The sequence below is a fragment of the Rhamphochromis sp. 'chilingali' genome (assembly GCF_963969265.1).
Source record: "Rhamphochromis sp. 'chilingali' genome assembly, chromosome: 14".
NCBI lineage: Eukaryota > Metazoa > Chordata > Actinopteri > Cichliformes > Cichlidae > Rhamphochromis > Rhamphochromis sp. 'chilingali'.
Window position 1 is genome coordinate 499,302 of NC_137941.1, and position 27,791 is coordinate 527,092.

At 44.3% G+C, this 27,791-nt stretch overlaps 1 protein-coding gene across 1 annotated transcript in view; it reads left to right on the forward strand.

The window, feature by feature from the left end:
* Positions 1-27,791, forward strand: part of ttn.1 (titin, tandem duplicate 1) — a 176,964-nt gene that overhangs the window by 95,773 nt on the left and 53,400 nt on the right. The window contains exons 135-179 of the mRNA XM_080902216.1: positions 99-401; positions 2,796-3,095; positions 3,446-3,564; positions 3,691-3,868; positions 3,999-4,283; positions 4,501-4,794; positions 4,928-5,227; positions 5,756-5,937; positions 6,267-6,396; positions 6,547-6,737; positions 6,997-7,426; positions 7,761-8,066; positions 8,298-8,479; positions 8,691-8,820; positions 9,002-9,153; positions 9,233-9,380; positions 10,240-10,405; positions 10,795-10,946; positions 11,406-11,702; positions 11,884-12,183; positions 12,586-12,900; positions 12,982-13,130; positions 13,356-13,506; positions 13,607-13,888; positions 13,986-14,288; positions 14,452-14,754; positions 16,441-16,722; positions 16,889-17,076; positions 17,168-17,279; positions 17,495-17,797; positions 17,964-18,272; positions 18,508-18,789; positions 18,877-19,176; positions 19,460-19,753; positions 19,840-22,809; positions 22,902-23,222; positions 23,363-23,647; positions 23,748-24,053; positions 24,187-24,350; positions 24,519-24,759; positions 25,832-26,107; positions 26,228-26,527; positions 26,650-26,952; positions 27,032-27,331; positions 27,460-27,747. Of these exons, the coding sequence (XP_080758342.1) occupies positions 99-401; positions 2,796-3,095; positions 3,446-3,564; positions 3,691-3,868; positions 3,999-4,283; positions 4,501-4,794; positions 4,928-5,227; positions 5,756-5,937; positions 6,267-6,396; positions 6,547-6,737; positions 6,997-7,426; positions 7,761-8,066; positions 8,298-8,479; positions 8,691-8,820; positions 9,002-9,153; positions 9,233-9,380; positions 10,240-10,405; positions 10,795-10,946; positions 11,406-11,702; positions 11,884-12,183; positions 12,586-12,900; positions 12,982-13,130; positions 13,356-13,506; positions 13,607-13,888; positions 13,986-14,288; positions 14,452-14,754; positions 16,441-16,722; positions 16,889-17,076; positions 17,168-17,279; positions 17,495-17,797; positions 17,964-18,272; positions 18,508-18,789; positions 18,877-19,176; positions 19,460-19,753; positions 19,840-22,809; positions 22,902-23,222; positions 23,363-23,647; positions 23,748-24,053; positions 24,187-24,350; positions 24,519-24,759; positions 25,832-26,107; positions 26,228-26,527; positions 26,650-26,952; positions 27,032-27,331; positions 27,460-27,747 (13,872 nt within the window). The remainder of the gene's footprint in view (positions 1-98; positions 402-2,795; positions 3,096-3,445; positions 3,565-3,690; positions 3,869-3,998; positions 4,284-4,500; positions 4,795-4,927; positions 5,228-5,755; positions 5,938-6,266; positions 6,397-6,546; positions 6,738-6,996; positions 7,427-7,760; positions 8,067-8,297; positions 8,480-8,690; positions 8,821-9,001; positions 9,154-9,232; positions 9,381-10,239; positions 10,406-10,794; positions 10,947-11,405; positions 11,703-11,883; positions 12,184-12,585; positions 12,901-12,981; positions 13,131-13,355; positions 13,507-13,606; positions 13,889-13,985; positions 14,289-14,451; positions 14,755-16,440; positions 16,723-16,888; positions 17,077-17,167; positions 17,280-17,494; positions 17,798-17,963; positions 18,273-18,507; positions 18,790-18,876; positions 19,177-19,459; positions 19,754-19,839; positions 22,810-22,901; positions 23,223-23,362; positions 23,648-23,747; positions 24,054-24,186; positions 24,351-24,518; positions 24,760-25,831; positions 26,108-26,227; positions 26,528-26,649; positions 26,953-27,031; positions 27,332-27,459; positions 27,748-27,791) is intronic.

Consider the following 27,791-nt stretch of genomic DNA (forward strand, 5'->3'; position numbering starts at 1 on the left):
AAACATGTTTACTACAGAGCCGCTAGCAGAGTTAAACAATTATTCATTTCCAAAATGCCATTGAGATTAAACATTGGCTTGACTGTCTTGTATTGCAGACAAACCTGGTGCTCCGATTAACTTCACCTTTGATGAGATCAGGAACACGTCGGTCATCTGTAACTGGGAGCCTCCTGAGGATGATGGTGGCAGCGAGATCCTGAACTACATTCTGGAGAAGAAAGACAACAAGAAGGACGAGACTGGCTGGATCACCGTCACTTCTACCCTGAAGGGCACCAGCTGCCCCGTCACCAAGCTCATCGAAGGGAAGGAGTACATCTTCAGAGTCACTGCTGAAAACAAGTATGGCTGTGGTCCACCGTGCATCTCCGAACCACTCGTCGCCAAGAACCAGTTCAGTGAGTAAAAGCATAAAAATAATAAAGACTGTGATGACTGATAACAATCAGCTGTAAAAAAACAAACAAACTTCAAAAGTAATTATACCTCCTTTTTTTAATGTAATTTAGTGGCAATTCAACGGTGTCACAATAACGTATTTTGGACTTTAAAAATATAAAAAATACACAAATTTCTTAAAATTGATTCTTTATATTTTGTAAGAATAATTTGCATTTATTAACAGATGCAAAAATGTCTGAATTACTGCAGTTACTGGTATTTCTTTAAAACATGTTCTATGTCACATATGAAAATAAGCATCTATGCAGTATGTAAATAAAATCAGTGTGTTATTTATAAATCTGTTTAGCTTTTATTTTTAATTATTTCATGTATTCAACATTTTGTGCTTTCAATTATAAGTAATTTTTTCCGTTCCGCAAAGGTTGATTCTGTTCATCTGGACATTTCAGCGGGAGAAACATTTTGTCACTCATCCAGGTGACGTCTTCAGTCTCAGCTGACTGCAGGTCTCAATCTTATAAACAGTACATTTGCATAATGACTGAAACCAGCCCACTGAAGGAACAATGGGCTGGGAGGTCAGTTCACTGATCATTAATATACAATTTGACATGATCATTGAACAACCACTGATCCATGGCCATGAGTCCCACTCACAGAGAGTTGAGGAATGGCTGCAATCACAGCATTGTAAGATGGAGACAGATGGACACTTAGGCCCCTCCTCGATTCAGAGATGGTCTTTCCCTTTTAAGTAAATGGCCTCCTCCTAAACGGTTGTCCTTCTCTCCTGGATCGGCTGGAGCTTTCTTTGACAAAAGTCCAGCTGGGATAACCACACTTACTCAGGGCCTTCTTGATGTTCTTCTGCCTCCCTGGCTGCTGTGTCAGTGGGGATGGTGTTCGCTCTGTGTTGTAGCATCCTGATGACGCCCAGTTTGTGCTCCAGTGGATGATGAGAGTCAAACCTTAGATACTGATCTGTATGTGCAGGTTTACGGTACACGTCAGCTTGTAGATGTCCTCCATTACTGATGGAAATCTCACAGTCTAAGAAGGCTAACCTGCCACTGTTCATATCCTCCCTGGTGAATTTGATGTGTCGGTCCACCGAGTTAATGTGATCCGTGAAATGGGGAAAGTCCTGAGATTTGATTGTCACCCAGGTGTCATCCACATACCTGAACCAATGGCTTGGTGGTGTTCCAGGGTAGGATAGCAAAGCCCTCTTTTCCACTTCTTCCATGTACAAATTGGCCACGATGGGTGAAACTGGGAGCCCATGGCACACCCATGTTTCTGCCTGTAGCACTGACTCTTGTATGTGAAGTAGGTGGAATGAAGACACAGTTCCAAAAGCAAACTCTTAGGTTTATATTGTTGGATTGTCATTTATGCTTAGAAATATATAAGCGCTCGTCTCGGGCATCTCCCTCGTGCACGTCATCATACAAAGAGCTCTGGTGACTTGTTTTTGCTGTTGTAGTAGAATTGTCTCGTACCAGCAATAGGTCTGTGCTAGACAAACCTATCACAAACACACTTGGTCGATGCTGAGATTGATCCTGTTGCTGAGGTTGGGGTCATCCTGTAATCTCTTATGAACTACCTCCGGTGCTTCAGTGACTGGCACACAAGTGAAGAGAGATGTAACATCATACGAGACCATGGTTTGATCTGCCTCCATGATGGCATCTCTCACCTTCTCAACAAAATCCAGGGTGTAAGTGTCCATCTGTCACCATCTTACAATGCTGTGATTGCAGCCATTCCCCAGCTCTCTGTGAATGGGACTCATGGCCATGGATCAGTGGCTGTTGATCAGTGGTTGTTGATCGATTGTCAATGCATATTAATGATCATAAACTGATCACAGTCCATTGGTGCTGGTTTCAGTCATTGTACAAATGTGCTGTTTATAAGGTTGGAGACCTCAGGTCACCTGATGATGATGAAACGTTTCTCGCACTGAAAAAATCCAGGTGAACAGAATCAACCTTTTGGGATTTACTAGCTGGATGACTGAGTGTGCATCCAGACAATATTTCACATTATCCATTTTTAAATACTAAAAGTTAAATACATCCTTAAAATACTCATTAATTCAATTTTTAATGATCAGTTACAGGTTATAGTGAAGTTAAAAAATATGGAAACAATTTAACATGATTGACATAAACTGACTTTTAGTTTCTGTTAAAACAAATGATATGTTAAAGCAGTTGTTTTTCTTTATACAACCAGCAACATTGTTTGACTCTGGCACAATATGGCACAACCTTATGGCCATATTGTGAAGGTAACAATGAAGACATCTCTTCCCTGTGTTCGTCAAATGTGCAAAGACCGTTAAATATAAAGTCACCTATATTCTCCTTTGTGCTCAGGTCCTCCTGATGCTCCCAACACTCCCAGAGTCCACGAGGTGACGGCAAGCACCGCGCACATCTCCTGGCATGAGCCAAAGGACAATGGAAGCCCCATCCTGGGTTACTGGATCGAGAGGAAGGAGGTGAACAGCAAACACTGGACCAGAGTCAACCGAGCCCTCCTCAACTCTCTCGAGGTGAAGGTGACTGGCCTGATGGAGGGCTTGACCTACATCTTCAGGGTCTGTGCTGAGAATCTGGCTGGCCCCGGGCCCTTCAGTGATCCGACCGATCGCATTGTCGCCATGGATGAAATCCGTGAGTGCAATACCAAAAGAGAACTTCAAAGAGAAAGCTCACATTTTCTTAAGTGTAGCATCAGATTTTTTGGTTTGATCTACTTCTTTCTAGTCATCACACCTGAGATGAGTAAAGTTAACACATTCTTATGACCGATAAAGATGTTTCAAAAGTTGTCCTGCAAACTTTATTAAATCTTCAAAATCTTCATCGACAAGAAATTATTTTAGTCTTTTTAATTATCAAAATTATGAATGACACATTTCTCATAAATAGAGAAAACTGCATATATGCTGCTGAAGGAAGAACTTGATTGTGTAACAGTAAAGACCAAGTGCAGCCTATCATTGTTCCACTCTTCCACTCAGTGCCTCCTGGTCCACCAATTCCATGGATCGTGGACACCGGGAAGGACTCTGTTGTTGTGGCGTGGAAGCCCCCGCTGTACAATGGTGGTGGAGACATCCTGGGATACCACGTTGAGAAGGTCTGAAAAACTCTGTGAAGTAACCTCCTTGAATTACACATTTAATAATCAGTAAATCTCCAACTGTGGGTCTTTCTTAAGAATCATGGATGTGGACGTGGTCAAACTCTTGTGCTCTTGTCACAGGTTCTGGCCGGAGAGAAAGACTGGAGCCGCAGCACCGAGTTCAGGTGTAAAGAGCTGACGTACACTGTGACCGGCCTCACTGAGGGAGCAGATTATTATATCCGGGTTCTTGCAGTCAATGACGCAGGCCCAGGAGCTCCTGGTGTTACTGAACCCGTTACCGTCAAAGAGCCCCAAGGTACCAGAAGTTCTATTACAGGGGCAAGATGCACTTTTACATATGCATTTTTAATGTGGGACAGTGTTTATAACTGTGCCTCACAAAACAGATGGCTTTCCAGTTCTGATTAACGGCTTGTGTCCTGCAGAATCTCCTGTTGTGGATTTCGATGACTCTGTGAAGAACGGCGTCATGATTAGGGCCGGCGAGTCTCTGAGGCTTCCTGCTGTGGTCCGTGGTCGACCCCAGCCAGAGGTAAAATGGGCCAAAGATGAGGCTGAAATCGACAAAGAGAGGATGATTGTGGAGACCGTGGGGAAGAACAGTACATTGTTCATCAAGAAGGCTGTGAGGGCAGATCACGGAAAGTACCAGATCACCGGCACCAACAGCAGTGGGAGCAAGACCGCCGAGACAAGAGTGGATGTTATGGGTTAGTGTTACATAAATTCAGTTATTTTAGGACTAATAAACTTGCTTTTTGAACTCAGAACACAAATGTGCATTTTTTTCTTTTGCAATCCAGAAGCACGTTGTGGTCTTTGAAGGGAACGATAGAACTGACTTCAGATCAGACTTTACTGTTGAAATCTAAATTATGTGATAAAAACTGTTATGTTCACATGAAATATTTTTCCTGGTTCCTGCAGATGTTCCTGGGCCGGTGGTTGACTTGAAGGCTGTTACAGTTACCAAGAAGAACATCGTCCTCACCTGGTCTGACCCCGTGGATAATGGTGGCAGCGATATCATTGGTTATGAGGTGCTAAAGAAGGATGCCAATATGAAGCTCTTCCGCCAGCCCATTGAGACTGCATCCTGCAAGTGTGATGTCCAAGGCCTGCTGGCTGGCGAGCAGTATGATTTCAGAGTCATTGCCAGGAACAAGTATGGTGATGGACTTCCAGCAGACCTGGGTCCCATCTTAGCTGAGGATCCAAAAGGTGAGCTTACCAAATATGTCTTGATGCTGCTGTTAGCTCACACTTTAGGGCATTAATTAAGCCTGATGAAAAATTCAGTGGCCTGATGATCCAATTTTTTCAGTGATGGCTAAATTCTTTCAAAATGTTGCAGGTACACCATCTGCCCCAGAGAAACTGCACTACACCAACAGAAGCAAGAACACCATCACTCTGGCCTGGCAGCCTCCTCGCACTGATGGTGGCAGCCCCATCAGAGGATACTATGTGGAGAAGATGAGGTCTGACAGCACCGAGTTTGAAGTGGCCAACCGCAAGATCTTCACTGAGTGCTGTGGAACCATTGAGAACCTGTCGGAGAACCAGGAGTATGACTTCCGTGTCAAAGCCGTGAACGAGGTTGGAGAAGGAGATCCATCCAAAAGAATCACCGTCAAGATCCAGGATGATGAGAGTATGTTCAAAGTCTTAAGGTCCTATCACATTCACATGTGCAAAACCAATAGAAATAAAGCGTATAGCTGCGCAAAGTTCAAGCACAATATGAAGGAAAAGATTCTGTGCGCTTGAGTTCGAGCCTTTAAGCCTTCAACAGCTCTGCGGACCTCAGGAGGAAGGCAGTGTTGTGGAAAGGACACACTCTTCACTAGTCGGGATAGTTACAAAGCTTTCTTCTTTATGAATAAGTGATGCATGTTTTATGAAATATTTGAGCATAATACAACACGAACTCTCGTAGAGGATTTCAAATCAACGAGATGTTTTGAAATGATAAGCAGGCACGTTTATAGTACACGTAGAGTGGCTGCAAAAAACAGACTTCCAAGCAGAGGCCCCACAAATTTTGGGCCCTTGGCTTTAGTTAGCAGTCAGTGCAACACATGCCATATCTGATGTGAAAGGGCCTAAAGGTTATGATGATACTTTACTTTTGTCAGGCTGATAAAGATTTGACACAATTTCCCAATTTTGTTGGCCAAAGTTGCTCCCAGCATTACAATCTTGAAATTCATCAAGAGCAACGCCATCAATGTGAGGAAAGGCGCCGCCATCGACATCCCAGCAGAAGTGAGGGGACTTCCTCTGCCGACACTGCAGTGGATGAAGGATGACGTCGTGATCGAGAAGACCGATGAGGAGAAGATGACGATGGAGACTGAGGAGGTCAGAACTAGTTTTAGTTTTATGGTATTATTATTCAGTGGAGCTACTGGTTTCACAGGAAGACGTTCCCACATTTATTTACTTATGCATGTACGTTTGCCTATGTTTTTGTGTGACGAATGAATTTAAGCCACACTGTTGTTCCTTTGTATCTATTTGTCATGTTGAATGTTGGAGCAATGGAGAACATTTTTTACTGTTTCATCATTGGCACAGTTAATATAAAAGCAAAATCCTGCTTTACAGAGGATGAACGGATCTCTGACCCTTCGCACTCTGGATTTTAGAAATAGTTAGATCCTCAACAAATTAAGTTGTTTTATCTTCAGGTGGACCGGACAACCATAAGGACGAAGATCGCCATCCCAGAAACCATAAGGCAGGACAAAGGCAGCTACAAGCTGGTTGCTGAAAACTGCCACGGGAAAGCTCAGCAGATCATCAAAGTCGAGATCCTCGGTAAAACCTAAAATTCTGTTTGTATAATTTTAATGGCTTGTGTTTAACACGGCATCTTTTCCAATGTTTCACGTTAAATATGCAGTATTTAAACATTATTTTTCATCCCGAATTGCTGAGCTGTACATGAATTTAACACTGCATTTTCAGACCGTCCTCTTCCTCCACGGAACATCGTGGTCTCAGACATCAAAGCAGACTCGTGCTACCTGACCTGGGACGCTCCAGAAGACAATGGAGGAAGCGAGATTACTAACTACATTGTTGAGCGCAGAGATGCAAGCAAGAAAAAGTCTGACTTTGATGTTCTCACCATCAACCTCATTGACAGGAGATATGGGGTAAGACTTGGCTGCAGAGCATGGATGCTACACAGACTTATTCAAAATGAATAATAATGAATCATTTTGTTGTATTAACGATAAAAGCAGTTTGTCTACAGACAAATACACAAGTCAAAACATTAAAAACTATTCCAGTAATCAAATAAGAAACGTTTCTGTTTTTATTAGAAATGTTATTATTATCAAAATAGTCCTACACAAACAGCTATTCATCCTTAATGCCTGATCAAGAACAAAATGTGTCCTGCTTCTTCAGGTGTACAAACTGGACTTGAATGGTAGCTACCAGTTCAGGATCAAAGCTGAAAACAAATATGGCGTCAGTGATGGCTGCGACTCAGAGAAAGTCCAGCTGCGGGATCCATTTGGTCTTCCTGGACCTCCACGTAATGCAAAAATTATTGCTGCTACAGCGACCACAATGACCGTGACTTGGGATCCCCCTCTGGACAACGGTGGTTCCACCATCCAGGGATATTGGCTGGAGAAGAGGGAACGTGGTGCTGTGTACTGGGGTCGTGTCAACCGAGCTCCAGTCACCAAACCGGCAGTGAAAGGCCTGCAGTACACCGTGCTGAAGCTCATAGAAGGAACAGAGTACCAGTTCAGGATTTCAGCCTGCAATGCTGCTGGTGTTGGACCGCCCAGCGAGGCCACAGAGTGCCGCTTTGCTGTGGATCCATGCAGTGAGTGACCCCAGAGCAGCTTTGTTAATCCATGATTCAGATTTAGACTGGAAGACAGAGATTTGGATAAAAACACTGCTTTATATTTTTGGGTTATTTTTTTGCGCTCTAATTTAGATGATTTCATATGAGTAAAACCAAAGTTCCCTTTTCATTCTGTAATAATGAAAGGACGCAGACACACCAATGGCTAAAATCTCCAAGACTAGGTAACTCACACGAAACCATTCTAGGTGATAGACAGCACTTCAGGTTCAAAATGTGCACATTGGATTATTAGGTAAAATAAAAAAGTCAAGTTAGACAGCCTGACCCCTCCGTTCTTCTTCCGTAGACCCTCCAAGCATACCTGGAAATCCTGAAATTAAAGACAAGACCAAGAACAGCGTCACTCTAACCTGGACCCCACCGGACAAAGATGGCGGGAGCCCAATCAAGGGTTACATTATAGAGGTTCATGAGGAGGGCTCTCCTGATTGGAGGAGAGTGAATCCTGCTGATAAGCTCCACCCCTCCACTGAAATCACTGTACCTGACCTGAAGGAAGGCAAGAAGTGCAAGTTCAAGATTTACGCGGTGAACTCTGCTGGAAACTCAGAGCCTGCTAGGACTGGTGACATCCTGGTTCAGGACATCCTGAGTAAGAGATACAAACACAGATAAGAACCTCTGTTTAATACAGACCTGGACATAACAGACATGTTTTCATTTTCACCAGAGGTTTAATATTCTCATTCTGATTTGTGCAGCATAATTCAATACCGATTTAAAAGCAGAGCTTACATTAAGGACAGGATCAAACAGGACAGTGTGCCATGTGTGTCATGAACTCAAGGAAGGCATGTATTCCTCCGATGTTTTTTCTCTCCAGTTGAGCCAACGGTGACTCTCAATGTGACTGCTCACGACCTGCTAAACTGTAGAGCAGGAACGACCATTAAGATTCCTGCCACCATCACCGGCCGACCCGTCCCCAAAGTCACCTGGACTTTCGATGGAACGGCTGAGACTGAGAAAAAGAACGATCTACACACTCTGCCGATTGACTCAGAGGTCAGACGTCCATATATTCTGTCCAAATGACATATTTTAATATTTTAAAATATATTCAGCTCATTCCTCTAAAGAAGGGTTTGAAAGATTATTCAGCCCTGATAATCTTAGAAGACAAAAACTTTACTGTTTTTATGGTTTGCAATCTGAATTATGGCTCAGCAAAGTTAGTGCTGAATGTGTTAAGGAGAGGGTGAAATTCTTGTCGCAGATCCATTCCACCGACACAACCTCAGTGATTGTGATCCCAGCCTGCAAACTAAACCACAGTGGCAGATACATTATCAACGCAGAGAGCCCTGCTGGACACAGAGTGGTCAAAGTCAGAGTCAGCGTCCTCGGTAAGGCTTTTCACACTGACACACCTGGCAGGGTGCTACAAAGTGTGTAATGACTACAATAGAAGTAAATATACAAATTAAAGAAGGATATGTTAATTAAGTTAATTATGTCCAATTAGCAGTTTAAAATATGCCAAAAAACATTGAGTCTCTCTGTCTTTGACTGATTGTTACCCGGCAGACCTGCCCGGACCTCCCAGAGACCTGAAGATTAGTGACGTGACCAGGGGAACATGCAGACTCACCTGGAAACCCCCAGAGTGTGATGGAGGAGAGAGGGTTAAGAGCTACTTTATTGAAAAGAAAACAGCAGAGGGAAAAGCATGGACCAAGGTACAGCCTGCAGAATAACGCACATTAAGCTATACACTGTTTTGCTCCCATGTATTTGACGCTGATCTTGTTCTTCCAGGTAAACCCGGCCTGCGCTGCTCAGTCTCTGGTGGTGCCAGATCTGAATGAAGGCCAGGAGTACTTTTTCCGTGTACGTGCTGAGAACCGCTTTGGGTTTGGCCCCTACATCGCAAGCATTCAAAGGACCAAGGCCAGAGATCCAATCCGTACGTTCGATTTTTATTATCATCTATTGTTTCCTGCTCTGGCTCATCTAAACAGATGGGTTTTATACACAGAAACCTTTAGTATAGCATAATACCTTACCGTTTGTACACAGTGTGCAAATCCAATATAAACCAAACTATCTTATCTGTTTTCTACTTTTGTATCGTGATGTTCAGAGCATGTGCAGATGATACTGTCAGACATACACAGAAAAAGCGCACTATTCACAGCAATGTGACCTTAACAAACATCTAACAAAGTGTTGCTGAACAAATTAATATTGCTTCTGTACACTGTAATTTGATTTTATAGTGTAGACCATAGGTGTCAAACTCTGGCAGCCTACTTACATTTGGCCCACGAAGCTATGCCAAATTACTATCAGAGCTGGCCTGCTGGTATCATACAGCTAATATATATATTGTTTAGTATTAAGCTTTGCTTGTTCCATATTCAGTTTTTCAGCAAAGCGTGTTTGAGTCCAAAAGAAAAGATTCATTCTTATATCTGGAGGATTAAATATATTTCAATAAATATTAACGTCAGCCCGCGACTTTGTTCCAGTTTTGAATTTTGGCCCACTGTGTATTTGAGTTTGGCACCCCTGGTTTAGACTGACTCTAAACTCAATTTTAACCCACACACTAGTTATGTGATAACAAGACTAACTTTTCAGACACAACTGAAATCAATAAAATAAATCTTGAGCACTATATCATAGAAGAAAAGGGTATATCCTGAATTTGATCAAATCACGACAGAAATGACATTCATCAGCAGCAGCATTACTCCTGATGAAACAAGTGTTATGTACATCGTGGCTGCTTGTGATCTGACACCAGTCTGTAATGTCTGCAGATCCTCCCGATCCTCCAACAAGGTTGAAGATCCAGAGCGTCAGGAAGGGCACAGTAACTCTGACCTGGAAGGCTCCAAAGAACGATGGTGGTTCACCTGTAACCCACTACAGCGTGGATCTCCTCTGCTGGGACAGCAGTGGCACCCAGAAGGAGTCCTGGAGGAGGTAAAACTTCACACATCTGCTCTCTTGGTTTCTGCTGAGACTCGATTTGAGAACATGTGGTATGGACTTACTCTGACTTTCTGACTACAGACCTAAATCTGTTAAATGGTAAATGGTAAATGGCCTGCATTTGTATAGCGCTTTTCTAGTCCCTAAGGACCCCAAAGCGCTTCACACTACATTCAGTCATCCACCCATTCACACACACATTCACACACTGGCGATGGCAAGCTACATTGTAGCCACAGCTGCCCTGGGGCGCACTGACAGAGGCGCCCCAGGTCTGGAAGATTTTTTTTTTCTTTGTAAGCCAATAGAGACTCATCTTTACCTTTTCGAGCTGCTGTTGTGTTGGCTTTGGCTGTAACTCCATGTTGTGCTACATCCAGGTGCAACAGGAGAGATGTGGACACCACCAGCTTTAAAGTGGAGGACCTTACAGAGGGAGATGAGTATGAGTTCAGGGTGATGGCTTACAATGAAGTCGGACCCAGCCGACCTTCATCTACTGCTGGACCAATCATCATCCAGGACCAGAGCTGTAAGAGAAATTTAATAAAATGGGCAGTGGAGCTGCAGAGTTTGATTTTCAGTTCAGTATTGAGTCCGTTCAACAGCTCCTTATATTGTCACTTAAAACCCTACATAACGTGCACCTCTGCACATATGCAGTTACACTGTGTAGTAACAGTACACTTCAGTACTTTAGTCATATTTGTCATTTTATGGGTGCTAACCTGTGAAATGTGATGGATGCAGAGCTGGATGTTCTGTTTGTAAATTATGTCCTTTTTAACCTCAAGTTACAGTGTCCCAACAGCAGTATGTAATGACTATCAGTACCTTTCATAAAATAAACAAAGCCCAATATTTTATGGACATTACCTTGAGTATTGCCCATATTTACTTTCGTCAGTGTTAGATTTCCACCTAGAAAGACAAGCTGCCAAAATGCAATTAAAAAGCAAATAACTGTCAAATCCTTTATTTCGTCCTCCAGGTGCTCCATCCATCGAGCTGAATGAGTTCATGGAGGTGGAGCAGGGCTCCGACATTAGCATTGTGGCCCAAATTCGTGGCTGTCCATTCCCTACACTCACCTGGTACAAGGCTCCGCCCCACAAGTCCGACGCGAAGGTGGAGGTTCAGTACGACGAGCATATAAATAAGATTGTTTCGGACGACAGCTGCACACTGCTCATCCAGCAGGGCAAACGTCCCGACACAGGCCTGTACACGCTGGTGGCTTCCAACAGCCTTGGCAAGGCCTCCAAGGAGATGAGGCTCAACGTGCTCGGTACAATCACAAAACACACCGCAAATATATCTAAAATATCTCATGTTTTATTTTAACTTTCATATTAATTATTTATTTTCATGATAGTCGGTGTGGTGGAGTAAATTGCTGGAATTACAGTTATCGTTCACCAGAATAATTTCCACAGCATTATTTGAGTCTTGATTTTGTGTGCCTGCAGGCCGTCCCGGTCCTCCCTCTGCTCCCATTAAGTTTGAGGAGATTGGAGCTGAGAAGATCACGCTTTCCTGGCTGCCGCCGAAGGACGATGGTGGCTCCAAAGTCACGAACTACGTCATCTGGAGGCGGGTGGCCAACAGAAAGACTTGGGTGCCTGTCACCAGTGAGCCGAAAGAGCGGATCTGGACAGTGGAGAACTTGATGAAAGGACATGAGTACGTGTTCCGCATTATGGCACAGAACAAGTATGGAGTCGGAGAGCCATTGGACAGTGAGCCCGAGGTGGCCCGAAATCTCTACAGTGAGTTTAACCATCTGACTCTCAGCAGCAAACAAAGCTATGAAACCATTAATGGGTCAATTTAAAGTCAGTCACGTTTAAGGAAGCTTCATATACAGCATGCAATAATATAATTCTTTTCACATCTTCTGTTGCATTGTTATGCTAAACGACAGCAGGAGGGCTTTGTAATAGAGGATGACACTCAGAAAACATACCAAGCAGTAATCCATCTTTTAGTCATTCTTAACCATCAGCACAATAATAGCTGTGAGATTTTAACAAGTCATGCGAAACTATCAAATCAAATGTTCTTATTTAAAAGTGAAAGTGAGGATCAAAATGTAAAAGATGTACGGGTACGACCTGCATCAGGCCTTCTAATCCTCTAACCTTTGATGCTATGTGTCTGCGCACCTGCAGCTGCACCTGGTCAGGTTGAAAAGCCGACAGTTACCAGCGTAACCATGGACTCCATGACCGTTAACTGGGAAGAACCTGAGGACGATGGGGGGTCCCCGATCACTGGCTACTGGCTGGAACGCAAGGAGACAACTGGCAAACGCTGGACCCGTGTCACCCGCGACCCGATCCGTCCCATGGGCCTGGGCGAGTCGTTTGTGGTGAGCGGACTCGTTGAGGGATCCCAGTATCTATTCCGAGTCTCTGCCATCAATGCCGCAGGGCCCGGACTTGCCAGCCCTCCCACTGACCCCATCTTTGCCAGAGACCCTATCAGTAAGAATTACACTCTGAAATCACTAGAATTCATACAGGTTTTAAGGACACAATATTAACCACCTCTGTCTCCTCCTGTAGCGCCGCCATCTCCTCCAACCCCAAAGGTTTCTGACTGGACAAAGTCTACAGTGGACCTGGAGTGGATTCCTCCTCTGAAGGATGGAGGCTCCAAGATCATTGGTTATTGGGTGGAGCACAAAGAGGAGGGCACTGAAGCCTGGGTCAAGGTAATACAGTTCTACAAACCAAACATCTGATAACTTCATTGACTGGCACATCTATCATGAGGCCAAACTTAGCAAACAAAAGAAGCCAAATCATTTCATGAGGTCCCAACCCAACATGAATAAACCGCAACTTCTCATGAAGCACAAAGCCTTAGTGTCTTATTAGAATAAACCATTTAAACATTCGTCTGTTTGTTAGATCCACTCCATTTTCATGTCTTTTAGGCCAAGGACACGGAAATCCGTGGCACCCGGTTTGTGATCACTGGTCTGAAGACTGGTGGTAAATACAGGTTCAGAGTGATTGCCTTCAATGCTGCTGGCAATGGTGAGCCAGGAGAAGTCCCAGAGGTTCTCGAAGTGAATGACAGAATTGGTAAGTCGGTCCGCTAATTTAGTCAAAGTTCTCCCAGCAATGACTTAAAAGACCTATATGGAGTCCTTTTGGAATAGACTACTGAGTTTCTTCCTTCCAGTTGCGCCTGAGGTCGACTTGGATGCCTCGGTGAAAGAAAGAATAGTGGTCCACGCTGGCGGCGTGATCCGAATCATTGCCTACGTGTCAGGCCAGCCATCCCCCGATGTCACCTGGAGTAGAGATGGAGCTGCACTGCCTCCTGAGGCTAAAGTGGAGACCACAGCCATCAGCTCATCTCTTGTCATCAAACCTTGCACTAGGAAACACCTTGGTGTGTACACACTGACCGCCAAAAATGCTGGAGGAGAGAAGACAAAGAAGATCACAGTGGAAGTTCTGGGTAACACACTGTTTTCATTAAAATGGAATTGTTGGACATTTAAAACCCACAGAAATTGTAAATATGTATTTATTACGTTTGATTGTGTCCTTCTTAGATGTTCCCGGGCCAGTAGGCATCCCCTTAGTTGCAGAGAACCTGAGCAGTGACTCCTGCAAAATCAACTGGTTCTTCCCTGAGAATGATGGCGGCTCACCTATAAGCAACTTCATTATTGAGAAACGTGAGGCTGAGCGCAAAGCCTGGACGTCGCTGTCCTACACCGCCAGCAGACAGAACGCTGTGGCTCATGACCTCACACCTGGAAAGGCCTACTTCTTCAGAGTAGCTGCAGAGAATGCCATCGGTATTGGACCCTTTCTGGAGACTGCAGCTGAGATTGTCGTCAAGGAACCCATCAGTGAGTTTAATTAAACAAACATAGTGGCCATTGGACACTAGAGGTCTTTTACTGCACTAAAGAAATGAAGAAGGTTATCTGATCCAACCAAGAGTACAAATCTAAATCACTAAGCGAGTTCCTGTCTTCAGATGTGAAGAATGTTTGTATGTTTGTTTTGTAGGTGTTCCTGACCGACCAGAGGAGGTGGAAGTCACCAAGGTCACCAAAGATTTGATCAGCATTGCTTGGAAGGCGCCCAAGTATGACGGTGGCTCAGAGATCACTATGTATATCCTGGAAGCACGCATGATTGGCAAAGACAAATTCACTAGACTGACAAAGGAGCACCTGATGGACAGGAAATACACCTACGATGGCCTCAGGGAGGGTGACACCTATGAGTTTAGGGTCATTGCTGTCAATGAGGTTGGCCCCAGCAAACCGTCTTTCTGCACCAAACCAGTCACCTGCAAGGACGAGCTGGGTAAGCGGTTGTCCATATTAGAACTGCATTATTATTGGCAGCGAACAGGGTTCAGTAAAACATGCCAGTGTCATCAACAAAAAATAAAAATGAAAAACAGTGAAATGATTGATTTCCATGAGGAACATCATGTCAGAAGATCTCTGTGAGAGGCCACTTCTTTGTCATATACAATATAAAGCAACCTGAGCAAACTGTTATAAATAAATATATAAATATAAAAATAATATTGAATTGAAATTTCATTTCTGGATTCACAGATCGTCTTCATCAGGTTACACAGTTTGCTCCAAAAATACAGTCAGAATAAAAGTTTTTTCACGTTACATAATAAAATGTTCTTAGTGGGTCTTTAAATTAGGTAAACACAACCTGAGATGAACAGCAACACAACATGTTGCACCATGTTAACACTAAGCCAACATGGAGAAGCAGTGAAAAAAAAACAGTATACCGTATTTCCCGGACTACAAAGCGCACCTAAATATTAGCCGCACAAGCTAAAATCAGGGGAAAATCCTGTTTTGTACATACATTAGCCGCACCTGACCAAAAGCCGCAGGTGTTTCAATGTTGACTTATCATATGTAAGAGAATATGCACAAAGGGAATTGTCAGGAAAGAGATGGCTGTTTGGAGACATCACTTTTATTAATATTTTGAAAAACAAGTTATGGGTACATATTTGCACATGTAGTACATAACAGTAGCCTACAGCACACCAGAAAAATAGATTCGGACTACCTTTTAGGCTCAGGTGCAGTGACACAGCTTTAACAAGAAGAAAAGTCAGTCATTCACCATCTTTCTCTTCTTCCTGCGCACTAAAACCACCAAAGTCCTCTTCTCCAGTGTCGGATACAAACAGGCTCAGGATGGCTTCGTCATCCACTCTTCTTCTCTCCTTCGTTGTCACTTTCAAAACCAAAGAAATCCTCATTGTCAGTGTCAGAGTCGAACACCCTCAGAAGGGCCGTGGCGGTGTCCTCCTCTCCATCATGCAGCAGTCCAGCCCTTCAAAATCCGTTGGTGATCGTGGATGTTTTCACACTTTTCCACGCTGTCAGAATCCACCGGTGGAGTTGGGCATAACTTGCTTTTTGGGCATAACTTGCAAGTTTATCGCCGCTCATCATCCACGCCTCCCGCTGAACGCGTAGCGCTACTTTGAAGTTTGTTTTTCGCGCTACTTCGTACGGCACTACGTTGCCTGGCGGACGGACATGTGACTAACATACCACTCTTGAACCCCGATCCTTCCGCCAGGCAACGTAGTGCCGTACAACAGCGGAACACACAAAACAAATCGTCTTACGATATGACAAAAATCACGGACAATCCATAGAAAAGCCGCACCTGACTAAAAGCCGCAGGGTTCAAAGCTTGTGCAAAAAGTAGCGGCTTATAGCCCGACATTTACGGTAGTCTAAGTATAACCATTATTACTGAAAGCAGTGACAATTCAATGGTCAGCATCACTCGTATTAGAAAATATCCATTAGAAAAAATAACAACAAGAAGGAACAACAAATGAAAAAAAAGTACTTTGAATAAAATTACTTTTTTTTATCAGACTCCAGATGCCAGTGTGGTTTCTTACTCCCAGTAAGGCAAAATCGAAAACAGAAATGTCGAGATCATCCTAAATGTATTAAATATTAAAAATGATGCTTTCCGTTTTCACAGAGCCGCCCACCATTGAGCTGGATTTCCGCGATAAGATCATCATCCGCGTGGGGGAGAGCTGCCTGCTGCAGGGCCGCTATACTGGTAAACCACCTCCATCCATCACGTGGTATTGTGACGACAAGGAGCTGAAAGTTGACAAACACATCATGTTCAAGAACACGCTAACCACCATGTCGCTGGGCCTGATGAAGGCAGAGCGTGAACACAGCGGCAGATACGTGGTCGTTGTAGAGAACAGTACCGGATCCAGGAAGGGAGTCTGCAACATCACGGTTGTTGGTACGTCAACACAGATCTCAAAGAGACGTAGCAGCTAAATGACTGATTTATTTTACATTTACTGCTTTCAAGCAGACTGAAATACAAGCTTTCTAAATAATGCAGGGAGTGCGTGATCACACAACAGAGAACTCATTTCTCTTTGTCTTTTCTTTCTGCCCTCCAGACCGCCCGACTCCTCCTGTTGGCCCAGTGGTGTTTGAGGAGGTTCACAGGGAATACATGGTGATCTCCTGGAAGCCTCCTTTGGACAGTGGTGGTGTTGATGTCTCTAATTACATAATTGAGAAAAGAGACATCAACAGAGAAACCTGGACCACAGTAACATCTGCCACCACCAAGACCACATGCAAAGTAGGCTGATGTGGCTCTACAAGATGTTCAGAGGTCCTGTTAAAGGTTTGCTGCAGTTGAGAGATGCTTACATGTTGTTGTTTCTTCTCAGATCCCCAAGCTGACAGAGGGCAGGGAGTATATAATGAGAATCTGTGCTGAGAACATGTACGGTATCAGCGACCCTCTGGAATCTGAGGAGATGAAAGCCAAAGATCTCTTCAGTACGTTCATGGAGTGCTATTTTTTTTGCTGTTCCAGTTTGAGGTGTCAAATTACCAGTGAGAAAAAATGTTCTTTTTAACTGGAAGACGTATGAAGAATTTACCAAAAAAAACAGCAAAAGAAAAATGATAAATGATCTGCAAATAACTGGTATGCTCAAAGTTACCAAATGTCGTTCCCTATGTGTCTGTTTGCTCTTGCTGCCTTCCTGCAGGAGTCCCCGAAGCCCCTGAAATGCCAACAGTCAGGGAGGTGTATGGCACCAATGCTCTAGTGCTGTGGAACCGGCCTCGTGATGGTGGAAAGCCCATCACCAACTACATCCTGGAGAAAAAAGAGACCACAGCCAAGAGGTGGTCCAGGGTCACCAGAGACCCACTGTACCCAGCCACTCAGTATCGAGTCCAGGATCTAGTGGAGGGCTGCGAGTATGAATTCAGGGTGATGGCTGAGAATGAGCTCGGACCTGGAGATCCCAGTGTCCCCTCCAAGCCCATACTTGCCAAAGACCCTATTGGTTAGTTTGTCAAAGACATTAAATATTTGTAAAAACAGTACTATACTCAGGTGTTCCTTGTGCATAAAAGGTCCCTGCCATAAAGTTACAAATATTTTAGGTGCCCATCTTTGCTACTAGGATTAAGAAAGCGTTTCAGATTTTTTTTTTTTTTTTTTTATCACAGTGCGCCCCAGTCCTCCTGTGACCCCCGAGGCCTATGATAAGACCAAGGACTCCGTCAGCCTGAAGTGGAAGATGCCACGCCACGACGGGAGGGGACGAATCTTTGGATACCTTGTGGAGTACCAGACACCTGGTGCCGTAGAGTGGATGCAAGCCAACGAAACCCCAGAGCAGTGCCCTGACCTCCACTATGTGGTGACAGGGCTGGCTGAAGGACACGAGTACAAATTCAGGATCTTCACTGTCAATGCTGCCGGCAAATCAGATCCTGCTTATGTCAAGGACACCATTAAAGTCCATGACAGGCTTGGTAATAGAATCAGTTGCACTTGTTTTTTTTCTGTATTTTAAGTTTTTTGAACAACATATTCTTTAAATACAGAAACATATAGAAATGTGCAAAATAAACAAATTATGTTACAATATTTTCAATTGTATTAAAGATTTATCATTTGAATGCATTTTTGCTTAGCTGCCAGGGCTTTCTGCCTTTTTCCCCCTACATTTACTAAATTCTGTAAACTTTTTTCCATTTGCCTCCACAGAGGAACCAGAGTTGCTGCTGGATGCCAACATGGCACGTGACCACCTGGCCATGCTGGGCACTGACATCACCCTGAGTGCAACCATCAAAGGTGTGCCGACGCCCACAGTCAGCTGGAAGAAGAACGATGCAGACGTTCCTGCTCACATCACCGTCGCTGTTACTGCCACTGGCAGCAAAGTCTTCATCCCGAAGTGCGTCCGTGCAGACTCTGGCAACTACACCATCACTGTTGAGAATGCTGCTGGAAAGAAGACAGCAACCGTTGCTGTGCTTGTGCTGAGTAAATTCACTCTCTGTTAATACGATGAATTATTGAGTTCAGATCATATTTGAGTTTTACTTGACCACAAACTTTTGTTTCCGCTAGACAAGCCTTCTCCTCCCAGGGACTTGGCAATCTCTGATGTGACCAGTGAGTCTGCCTACCTCACGTGGAAGGCTCCAGAGGACAATGGCGGTGCCGTCATCTCTCATTACATCGTGCAGAAGAAGAACGTGGCTGCTGAGCAGTGGGTACCTGTTGCTGCGGCCAATAAGAAACTGAGTCTGATGGCCATGTACCTGATGGAAGGAATCCAGTATTTGTTCAGGGTAGCTGCAGAGAACCAGTTTGGCAGGAGTGATTATGTAGTGACCAAAACACCCATCAAGGCTGTCGATCCTCTCTGTAAGTGAAAGTCATTACTGCGTGATGTGGTCTAATTTGACACACTTTTAAATAGTGATTCTTCAGCTACTTTGGTAAATTGATAGTTGTATGCCATGTCATTATTGTAGGGTCTTTATCTTACAATAAAAAGTGTCTTGAGGCAAATGTTGTTTTTGGCGCTAAATAAATAAAACTAGAATAAAGTGAAACTTTAAAAGTGTAACTGTAAATTTATACATTTGAATCCCATCAATAAAAAGCATTAAAAAGCAATTAATTTCTTATTTCCTGGATACTTTAGATCCTCCTGGCCCACCCAAGAACCTGCACCATACTGATGCAGATAAGACAGAGGTTTGGTTGGCATGGGAGTGGCCTGACCGCACCGGCGGAAGTGAAATTACTGGCTTCATTGTGGAGCACCAAGAAGAGGGTCAGACTGACTGGGTCACCTTCAAGACCGTAAGCAACAATCACACCCATGTCACAGGTCTGGAGGAGGGCAAGACTTACCGCTTCAGGGTCAAAGCTCAGAACGCCATTGGCGTGAGCCGTCCCGACACCAGTGTCCCTGTCACATGTCAGGAGAAAACATGTAAGAAGCATAACTTTGCTGTATTGTAAATGCTCAACATTCTCCTGAAATAATTATAATATTTCTGCTCTGTTACTCTCTTTCAGTGCCACCTACTATTGAAGTTGATGTAAAGCTTATTGAGGGTCTCATTGTCAAAGCTGGCACCACTATTGCTCTTCCAGCCAAGATGGTGGGAATCCCTCTTCCCACTGCCAAATGGATGACTGATGGCAAAGAGATCACATCTGAGGGCCGCTATCACATTCAGTCAGCTGAATCCACAACCACCCTAAGTATCCCTGAGTGTCAGAGAGCAGACACTGGAGAGTATATACTCACTGTGTCAAATCCTGCAGGCAGCAAAACTGTTGCCCTTCATGTGACCGTCCTGGATCTTCCAGGTCCACCCATTGGACCCATTAATATTTTGGAAGTCACCCCTGATTACATGATGATCCAATGGAGAGCCCCAAAGGATGATGGTGGAACACCTATCACTAACTATGTGGTGGAAAAGAAGGATGTGAAAAAACCATGGGAGCCTTGGTCTGTGGTTAGCTCCAGTGGCACAGTGACCAGAGCCAAGGTGTCCAGACTAGAGAAAGGCCGTGAGTACATTGTCCGTGTGCGTGCGGAGAACAAGATTGGTATCGGTGCTCCACTTGAGAGTCCTCCAACTATTGCCAAACACATGTTTAACCCTCCCGGCCCACCAGGCCTACCAGAATGTTATGATATAACAGAGAATGCTGTAACAGTGTCATGGAGCCTGCCTGAATATGATGGAGGAAGTCCTATCAGTGGTTATGTGGTTGAACGCAGAGAAATGACAGGAAAGTGGATCCGTGTCAATAAAACACCTGTTCTCGACCTCAGATATAGAGTCTCTGGCTTATTTGAAGGGAACACTTATGAGTTCAGAGTATTTGCAGAAAACATTGCTGGTATCAGTGAGCCCTCGCTTACCTCTGATCCCATCAAGGCCACCCGAGCCATCACCAAACCTGGCCCCCCTGGTAATCTTAAACTGAAAGACTGGAGTAAGTCCCATGCTGACATCTGTTGGACCAAGCCTACAAGAGATGGAGGTAGTCCCATTCTGGGGTATGTAATTGAGGCTCAGAAGTCAGGAACTGCCCAGTGGGACAGAATCAACAAAGACCTTGTCAAGATGTGTGCCTATAGAGTTCCAGGCCTCATCGAAGGACTAGAGTACAGACTCCGCATCAGAGCCACCAATAAGGTTGGAGACAGTGAACCCAAGGAGCTACCTCAGACTATCTTGGCAAAGGACATCCTGGTACCACCTGAAGTTGTTGTTGATGTGTCATGCCGTGACTCTGTGACAGTCAGAGCAGGTCAGATTATCAGTTTGATCACTAGAGTCAAAGGCAGACCCGATCCAGAGATCACTTGGACCAAGGATGCCAGAGCTTTGGCCAGGGATAAGCGCACACAGATGAACAACAACTACCCACTGTGTGAACTCATCATAAACGATGCAGTCAGATCAGACTATGGTAAATATGCTATTGTGGCTAAGAACAGCAGCGGGCAGGCACAGGCTGCCATTGTTGTCAATGTCCTAGACACACCGGGAGCTTGCCAGAATATAAAAGTGGCTTATGTGACCAAGAAATCCTGCATGGTTTCCTGGGAGAACCCTGAAGACAATGGAGGAACTGAGATCACGCAGTACATTATTGAATGTCGTCAGCCCAGCCAGCGAGGATGGACAGTGGTTTCCAATGACTGCACTAAGCGTCTGATAAAGGCTCCTCTTACAGAAAGTTGTGAATATTTCTTCCGGGTCAGCGCAGAGAACAAGATTGGCACTGGTCCACCCACTGAGACCAAGACACCTGTATTGGCAGTTGATCCCATTGAGAAACCTGGTGAACCCATTGACTTCCATATATCTGAGATAGGCAAGACCTTCTGCTTCCTGAAGTGGAAGAAGCCAGATTATGATGGTGGTAGCCGTAATCTGGGTTATCATATTGAAAAGAAACCAAAGGAGGCTGATGAGTGGGAGAGGCTTCACAAGGGTGCCATCAAGGAGACTTACTTCATGGCCGACAGATGTATCGAAAACCAGATCTACCAGTTCAGAGTTCAGACTAAGAATGAGGGCGGTGAAAGCAACTGGGTTACCACAGCTGAAGTCATGGTTAAGGAACAGTTAGTGATCCCTGAGATCAAGATTAAATTGGATGGAACCCTTATAGTGAAAGCAGGAGGCTCCATTCCTATAGAGGCAACAGTGACGGGCAAACCCCAGCCTGATATCAAATGGACCAGGGATGAAAGCACAGAGGAGATTAAGAAGGGCCCCAGGCTTCAAATCGAAAGTGGTGCAGACTTCTCTAAACTTCTGATTACTGGAGCAAGGCGCACTGACAGTGGCAAATATGCTGTTACTGCCTCCAACAATGCAGGAACATGCTCTGCTCATGCCAAGGTCATTGTACTGGATAGACCTGGCCCCATCAGGGATCTCAAGATATCCGGTATCACTAATGACAGGTGTCATCTGGCCTGGGAAATCCCAGAGGATGATGGTGGCTGTGATATCTACAACTACATAATTGAGAAATGTGAGACCAAGAGGGGAGTCTGGTCTGTTCACTCCAATGCTGTCATCACCAACAAAGCGAAGGTAACTCGTCTTATTGAGGGTAATGAGTATATGTTCAGAGTTAGAGCCGAGAATAAGATGGGCTCTGGACCAGCAGTACAGAGTGAAGCTATTGTTGCTGGAACGCAGTTCAGTGTACCTGGTGCTCCAGAAGCACCAGAGGTCATCAAGATTGCCAAGGAGGAGATGACTGTTCAGTGGTCAGAGCCAGAGAAAGATGGTGGAAAGCCAATCACAGGATATCTGTTGGAGAAGAAAGAGGAGCATGCTGTTAAGTGGTCTCCTGTCAACAAGGATCCAATTCCTGGAACTCGTTTCACAGTTACTGGACTCCTTCCACTTCATGAATACCAATACAGAGTGAAGGCGGTGAATGAAATTGGCATCAGCAACCCAAGCAAGGCTTCACGTGCAATCACTGCTAAGGATGCAGTTGGTATGTTGCTAGTAATAATGTTTACATTCTGCTTAATGTTGATAGTCTAGAAAGTCTCAATGGCTACACAAACCGTTCTTCTCTTATTACAGAGCCACCTGCACCTCCTACTAACTTGAAGGTTGTGGACAGCACCAAATCCACAGTCACCTTGGGATGGACCAAGCCGGTGTCAGATGGCGGAGCTCCCATCATTGGTTATGTTGTGGAGATGAGGGCAAAGGGATCTGTTAAGAAAGGTGAAGATGGCTGGAAGAGGTGCAACGTGGCAGCTCAGCTGATCATATGCGAGTTCACAGTCACAAGTCTGGATGAGAACCTTGTGTATGAATTCAGAGTGTCAGCTCAGAACCAGGTGGGCATGAGCCTGCCATGCAATCTGGAAGGCGCCGTGATTCCCAGGGAGATTCTAGGTGAGGACGTAATTGAATTTAATTATAATTCACGTAAAGTGTAACAGAAAATGTATTTAGACTCGAGGACAGTGAATTTACAATAAAATGTGATCTATGCTTGCTATTAAAAGATAACTCCACTGTTACTCTTCCAACAGAGACACCCGAGATAGACTTGGATGCCAACCTAAAACAGGGATTAACCGTAAGAGCCGGTTGTCCCATCAGATTATGTGCCACCATCAGAGGCAGACCACCTCCAAAGGTGATTTGGAGGAGGATGGGTATTGACAACGTGGTCAGGAAGGGTAAAGTTGACATCATTGACACCATGACCTTCCTGGTCATTCCCAACAGCACACGTGATGAATCTGGAAAATACTGCCTGACTCTGCAGAATCCTGCTGGAGAGAAAGCTGTGTTTGTCAATGTGAAGGTTCTGGGTAAGTCCTGGTCATTAAGAAATTCATGCAGCTACCATACAGTTTATTAAAAATGCTTTTATTTTGGTGAAGTTATAAAATAATCCAAATATCATAACAGACACTCCTGGACCCGTGATGAATCTGGAAGCTACAGACATCAAACAGACATCAGCAATGCTGTCTTGGAGCCCTCCAGAGAACAATGGTGGCAGTGACGTCACACATTATATTGTTGAGAAGCGTGAGATTGACCGCAAAACCTGGGCAACTGTCAAGGCCGAAGTAGCACTCGATAAGATTCCATTCAAAGTCACCAATCTGATGCCAGGAACAGAATACTACTTCAGGGTCACAGCTGTCAATGAGTATGGTTCTGGGGTTCCCAAAGTGACACCCACTTCTTACCTGGCTTCTGATCCTGTCAGTACGTATCATGTCTTAATTACATCAACACAAACAGCCCAGCCACAACTGATAGCTACCCGTTAAACACAGATATGATGTTTCATCAGTCACAGCAAACAATTGAACACAAGTGTTTTACTTTGTTTTTATAGGCAAGCCAGATCCTTGTCAGAAAATTGAAGTCCTAGAAATCACAAAGAACAGTGCTTTGGTCGGGTGGGTGAAGCCTGCAGGGGACGGTGGTGCCAAGATTGATGGTTATGTAATTGAATACATTGAGGTCAAACCTCCTCCAGAGCCACCAGCAGCTGTGGAGGTTTGTTATGTCACAAAACTAATTCTGTTCAAAAAAGCTTCAATAAACTTTGATTTCTTCTAAATGTGAAATTGTTTCATATATAGTATTTACTTTTGCTGGGGTTTTTTACACGAGCATATTCTCTCATATAGTTTTGCTACTCATTAATTATATAATTTACTGCAGGTTCCTGAAGGAGAGGAAGCTCCTCCACCACCTCCACCACCACCAGTTATAGAGGAGGAAGAGAAGCCAGAGCCTGAAAAGGAAGTGTGGAACGCTTATACTACAGTTAAAGGTTTGACAGTCAGCATCAGTGGACTGAAGGAGGGCAAGAGGTACAAGTTCAGAGTGGCTGCCAAAAACATCATGGGTCTCAGCTTGTTCACTGAAACCAGAGACCCTGTTGAGATCAAGGAACAGATGTGTAAGTTGTGTCTAATTAAACACTAGTTTTATTGATAATTTGTCACACTGTGGCCATTTGTGTTGCAATTTGCAATATTTAGAAACACTCAACCATCCTTTCACTTTTTTAACTGCTTGTTAAATTCAGGCTGAGGGGTGAGGCTCACCCTAGGACTGGTTTCTTTCATACATTTATTACTTCATGTTTCTCTAAAAGGTTCCTGAAAGGCTTCAGATGATCCACAGTGCCGCAGGGAGAGTAGTAACTAGGACTAGAGAGACCACATTTTTTTCATTCTGGCTTCTTCTCATTCTCATCCTGTTAAGTTCAGAATCAAACTTAAAATTCTGCTCCTCACCATATCACCCTATTAGAGCACTTGGCTCTCACTCTGCAGGCCTACTTGTTGTTCCTAGAGTATTTAAAAGTAGAATGGGAGGCAGAGCCTTCAGTTTTCAGGCCCCTCTTCTGTGGAACCAGCTTCCAGTTTGGATTCAGGAGACAGACACTATCTCTACTTTCAAGATTAGGCTTCAAACTTTCCTTTTTGCTAAAGCATATAGTTAGGGCTGGACCAGGTGACCCTGAATCCTCCCTTAGTTATGCTGCAATAGACGTAGGCTGCCGGGGGATTCCCATGATGCACTGGGTGTTCTTCACTCACTGTGTGTTTCTTATATTTTTACCCTCTTATATTTAATCATTTCATTTAATTTAATCATTAGTCATTTTTAAACTCTGGCTCTGTCTGCTGTCTTGCTTCACTCTGCTGTCTTCTTCCTTCCGTCATCCCAAACAGTCCTGGCTGATGGCTGCCCCTCTGTGAGCCTGGTTCTGTCAATAAGTGCTCAGTCAATCTGATTTTGGGGATTCTTTCTAATATTGTATTTTTACATTATAAAGCACCTTGAGGTGACTGTTGTTGTGATTTTAATCCACATATATGTGTGTGTGTATGTATGTATGTATGTATGTATGTATGTATGTATGTATATATATATATATATATATATATATATATATATTAGTGCTGAATTAGAAGCTGCTTTCTGCATCCCAGAGTAATGTCTTTTCACATCCTGTCCTCCAGTGGAACCAAAGATTGTCATGCCAGAGGCAGCAAGTGCTAGAGCTGGAGCCAAGCTTAGAGTGGAGGCAGTGGTTTCAGGAAAACCGACCCCAACCTGCAAGTGGCTGCGTGGCGAAAAAGCCGTGGTTCCATCTAGCTGCCTGGCTGTGCATCAGTCAGGCAACTTGTGTGTCTTGATCATCAAAGACGTATCAAGGACTGACACTGGAGAGTACAGCCTTGTGGCTGAGAACAGCACTGCAAAGGTGACCCAGACCATGAAGATTGTCATCAGAGGTCAGTGCCCCTAAATAATAATAAATTTTAAAAAAGAATTTGCATATTTGACCTCAGCAACAGAAAGCATGAATGTGATGAAGAACATGATTGGTGTAACTGTAACCGTGTGTATTTCAGATATACCCGGGCCTCCTGAGGGCCCTGTAGAGATCAGCGATATTGACTCTGATGCTTGTTCCTTATCCTGGAATAAACCTCTGGAGGATGGAGGGAGCAACATCACTAACTACGTGGTGGAGAAATGTGATGTGAGTAGAGGCGACTGGGTGACTGCTCTCTCTACATGCCCAAAGACTAATTGCAGGCTGGGAAAGCTTATCCCTGGGAAGGAGTATGTGTTCCGCATCCGTGCTGAGAACCGCTTTGGCGTATCAGACCCCGTTCAATCCGACAGGATGGTTGCAAAGTTCCCCTTTGGTAGGTCTACCTAAATATGCCGCTTGGTAGAGATTAAGGTTTATGCCTAGAGTTGGTCAATTATATAATTGAAAACTGGTTTGCAGTACAGAATATAGATTAACTTTGTTTACTGTCACTAGATGTTCCAAGTGAACCCTTTAACTGCCGCATCAACAAGACCAACAAAGACTGTATGTTTGTGGCCTGGGATAAGCCAGAGAGTGACGGAGGCAGTCCCATCACGGGTTACTACATTGAGCGCAAAGAGAGGAACAGTCTGCTGTGGGTGAAGGCCAATGACACTGTTGTTCGAAGCACTGAGTACCCATGTGCTGGCCTCATCGAGGGCCTGGAATACACCTTCAGAGTATCAGCTATTAATCGCGCTGGCCAGGGCAAACCAAGCAAGAAGACTGACTTTTTCACTGCAAGAACACCCGTTGGTAAGTATAACTGGCTTCATATTAGATTAGAATAGGTCATTCATTCTATTTAAACTAATTTATCTGTTATGCACTACAGACACTCCAGGTAAACCTGAAGTCCTGGATGTAACCAAGAACTCAGTCACTCTGGTTTGGACCCGTCCTAAGAATGATGGAGGTAGCAAGATCATTGGTTACTATGTTGAGGCCCTGCGGGTACCAGGAGACACTTGGATACGCTGCAACACAAGTAGCCAGAATGTGCCTAAGGAGGAGTACACAGTTACTGGCCTGGAGAGAGACTTGCAGTACCAGTTCAGAGTTATTGCTAAAACTGCTGTCAACATGAGCAGTCCCTCAGAACCCACAGACCCTGTCCTCGTGTGTGCTGAAAATGGTTAGAAGTTTTGACAATACCATATAGCCTGATAAACTAGTCAGCCTACTATAATAGTCAGGACAACACCATCTTTCTACGACAGTTTTGAGCTAAGTGTTCATTTACCTCCTTTTCATTAAATATAGTTCCTCCAAGGGTGGAGCTCAATGCCAGGATGCAGAAGGGTTTGAAGGTGAAGGCTGGAACTACAATCCTCCTGGAGGCTGATGTGTTCGGTAAGCCCATGCCCAGAGTGACCTGGAAGAGAGGTGACGACAATCTGAAGTCAGGTGAAGGCCAGGTTATTACCCACCAAAGAAATCACTTTCAGCTGGAAATGACAGGTGTCACCAAGGAGCATACAGGAACATACACCATCTTGGCTGAGAATGCCAGTGGCTCCAAGAGTGCTGAGATCCAGGTCATTGTGCTAGGTAAGATCTTTAACTTTCTATGAGGAAAAAAAATATATGTTGAA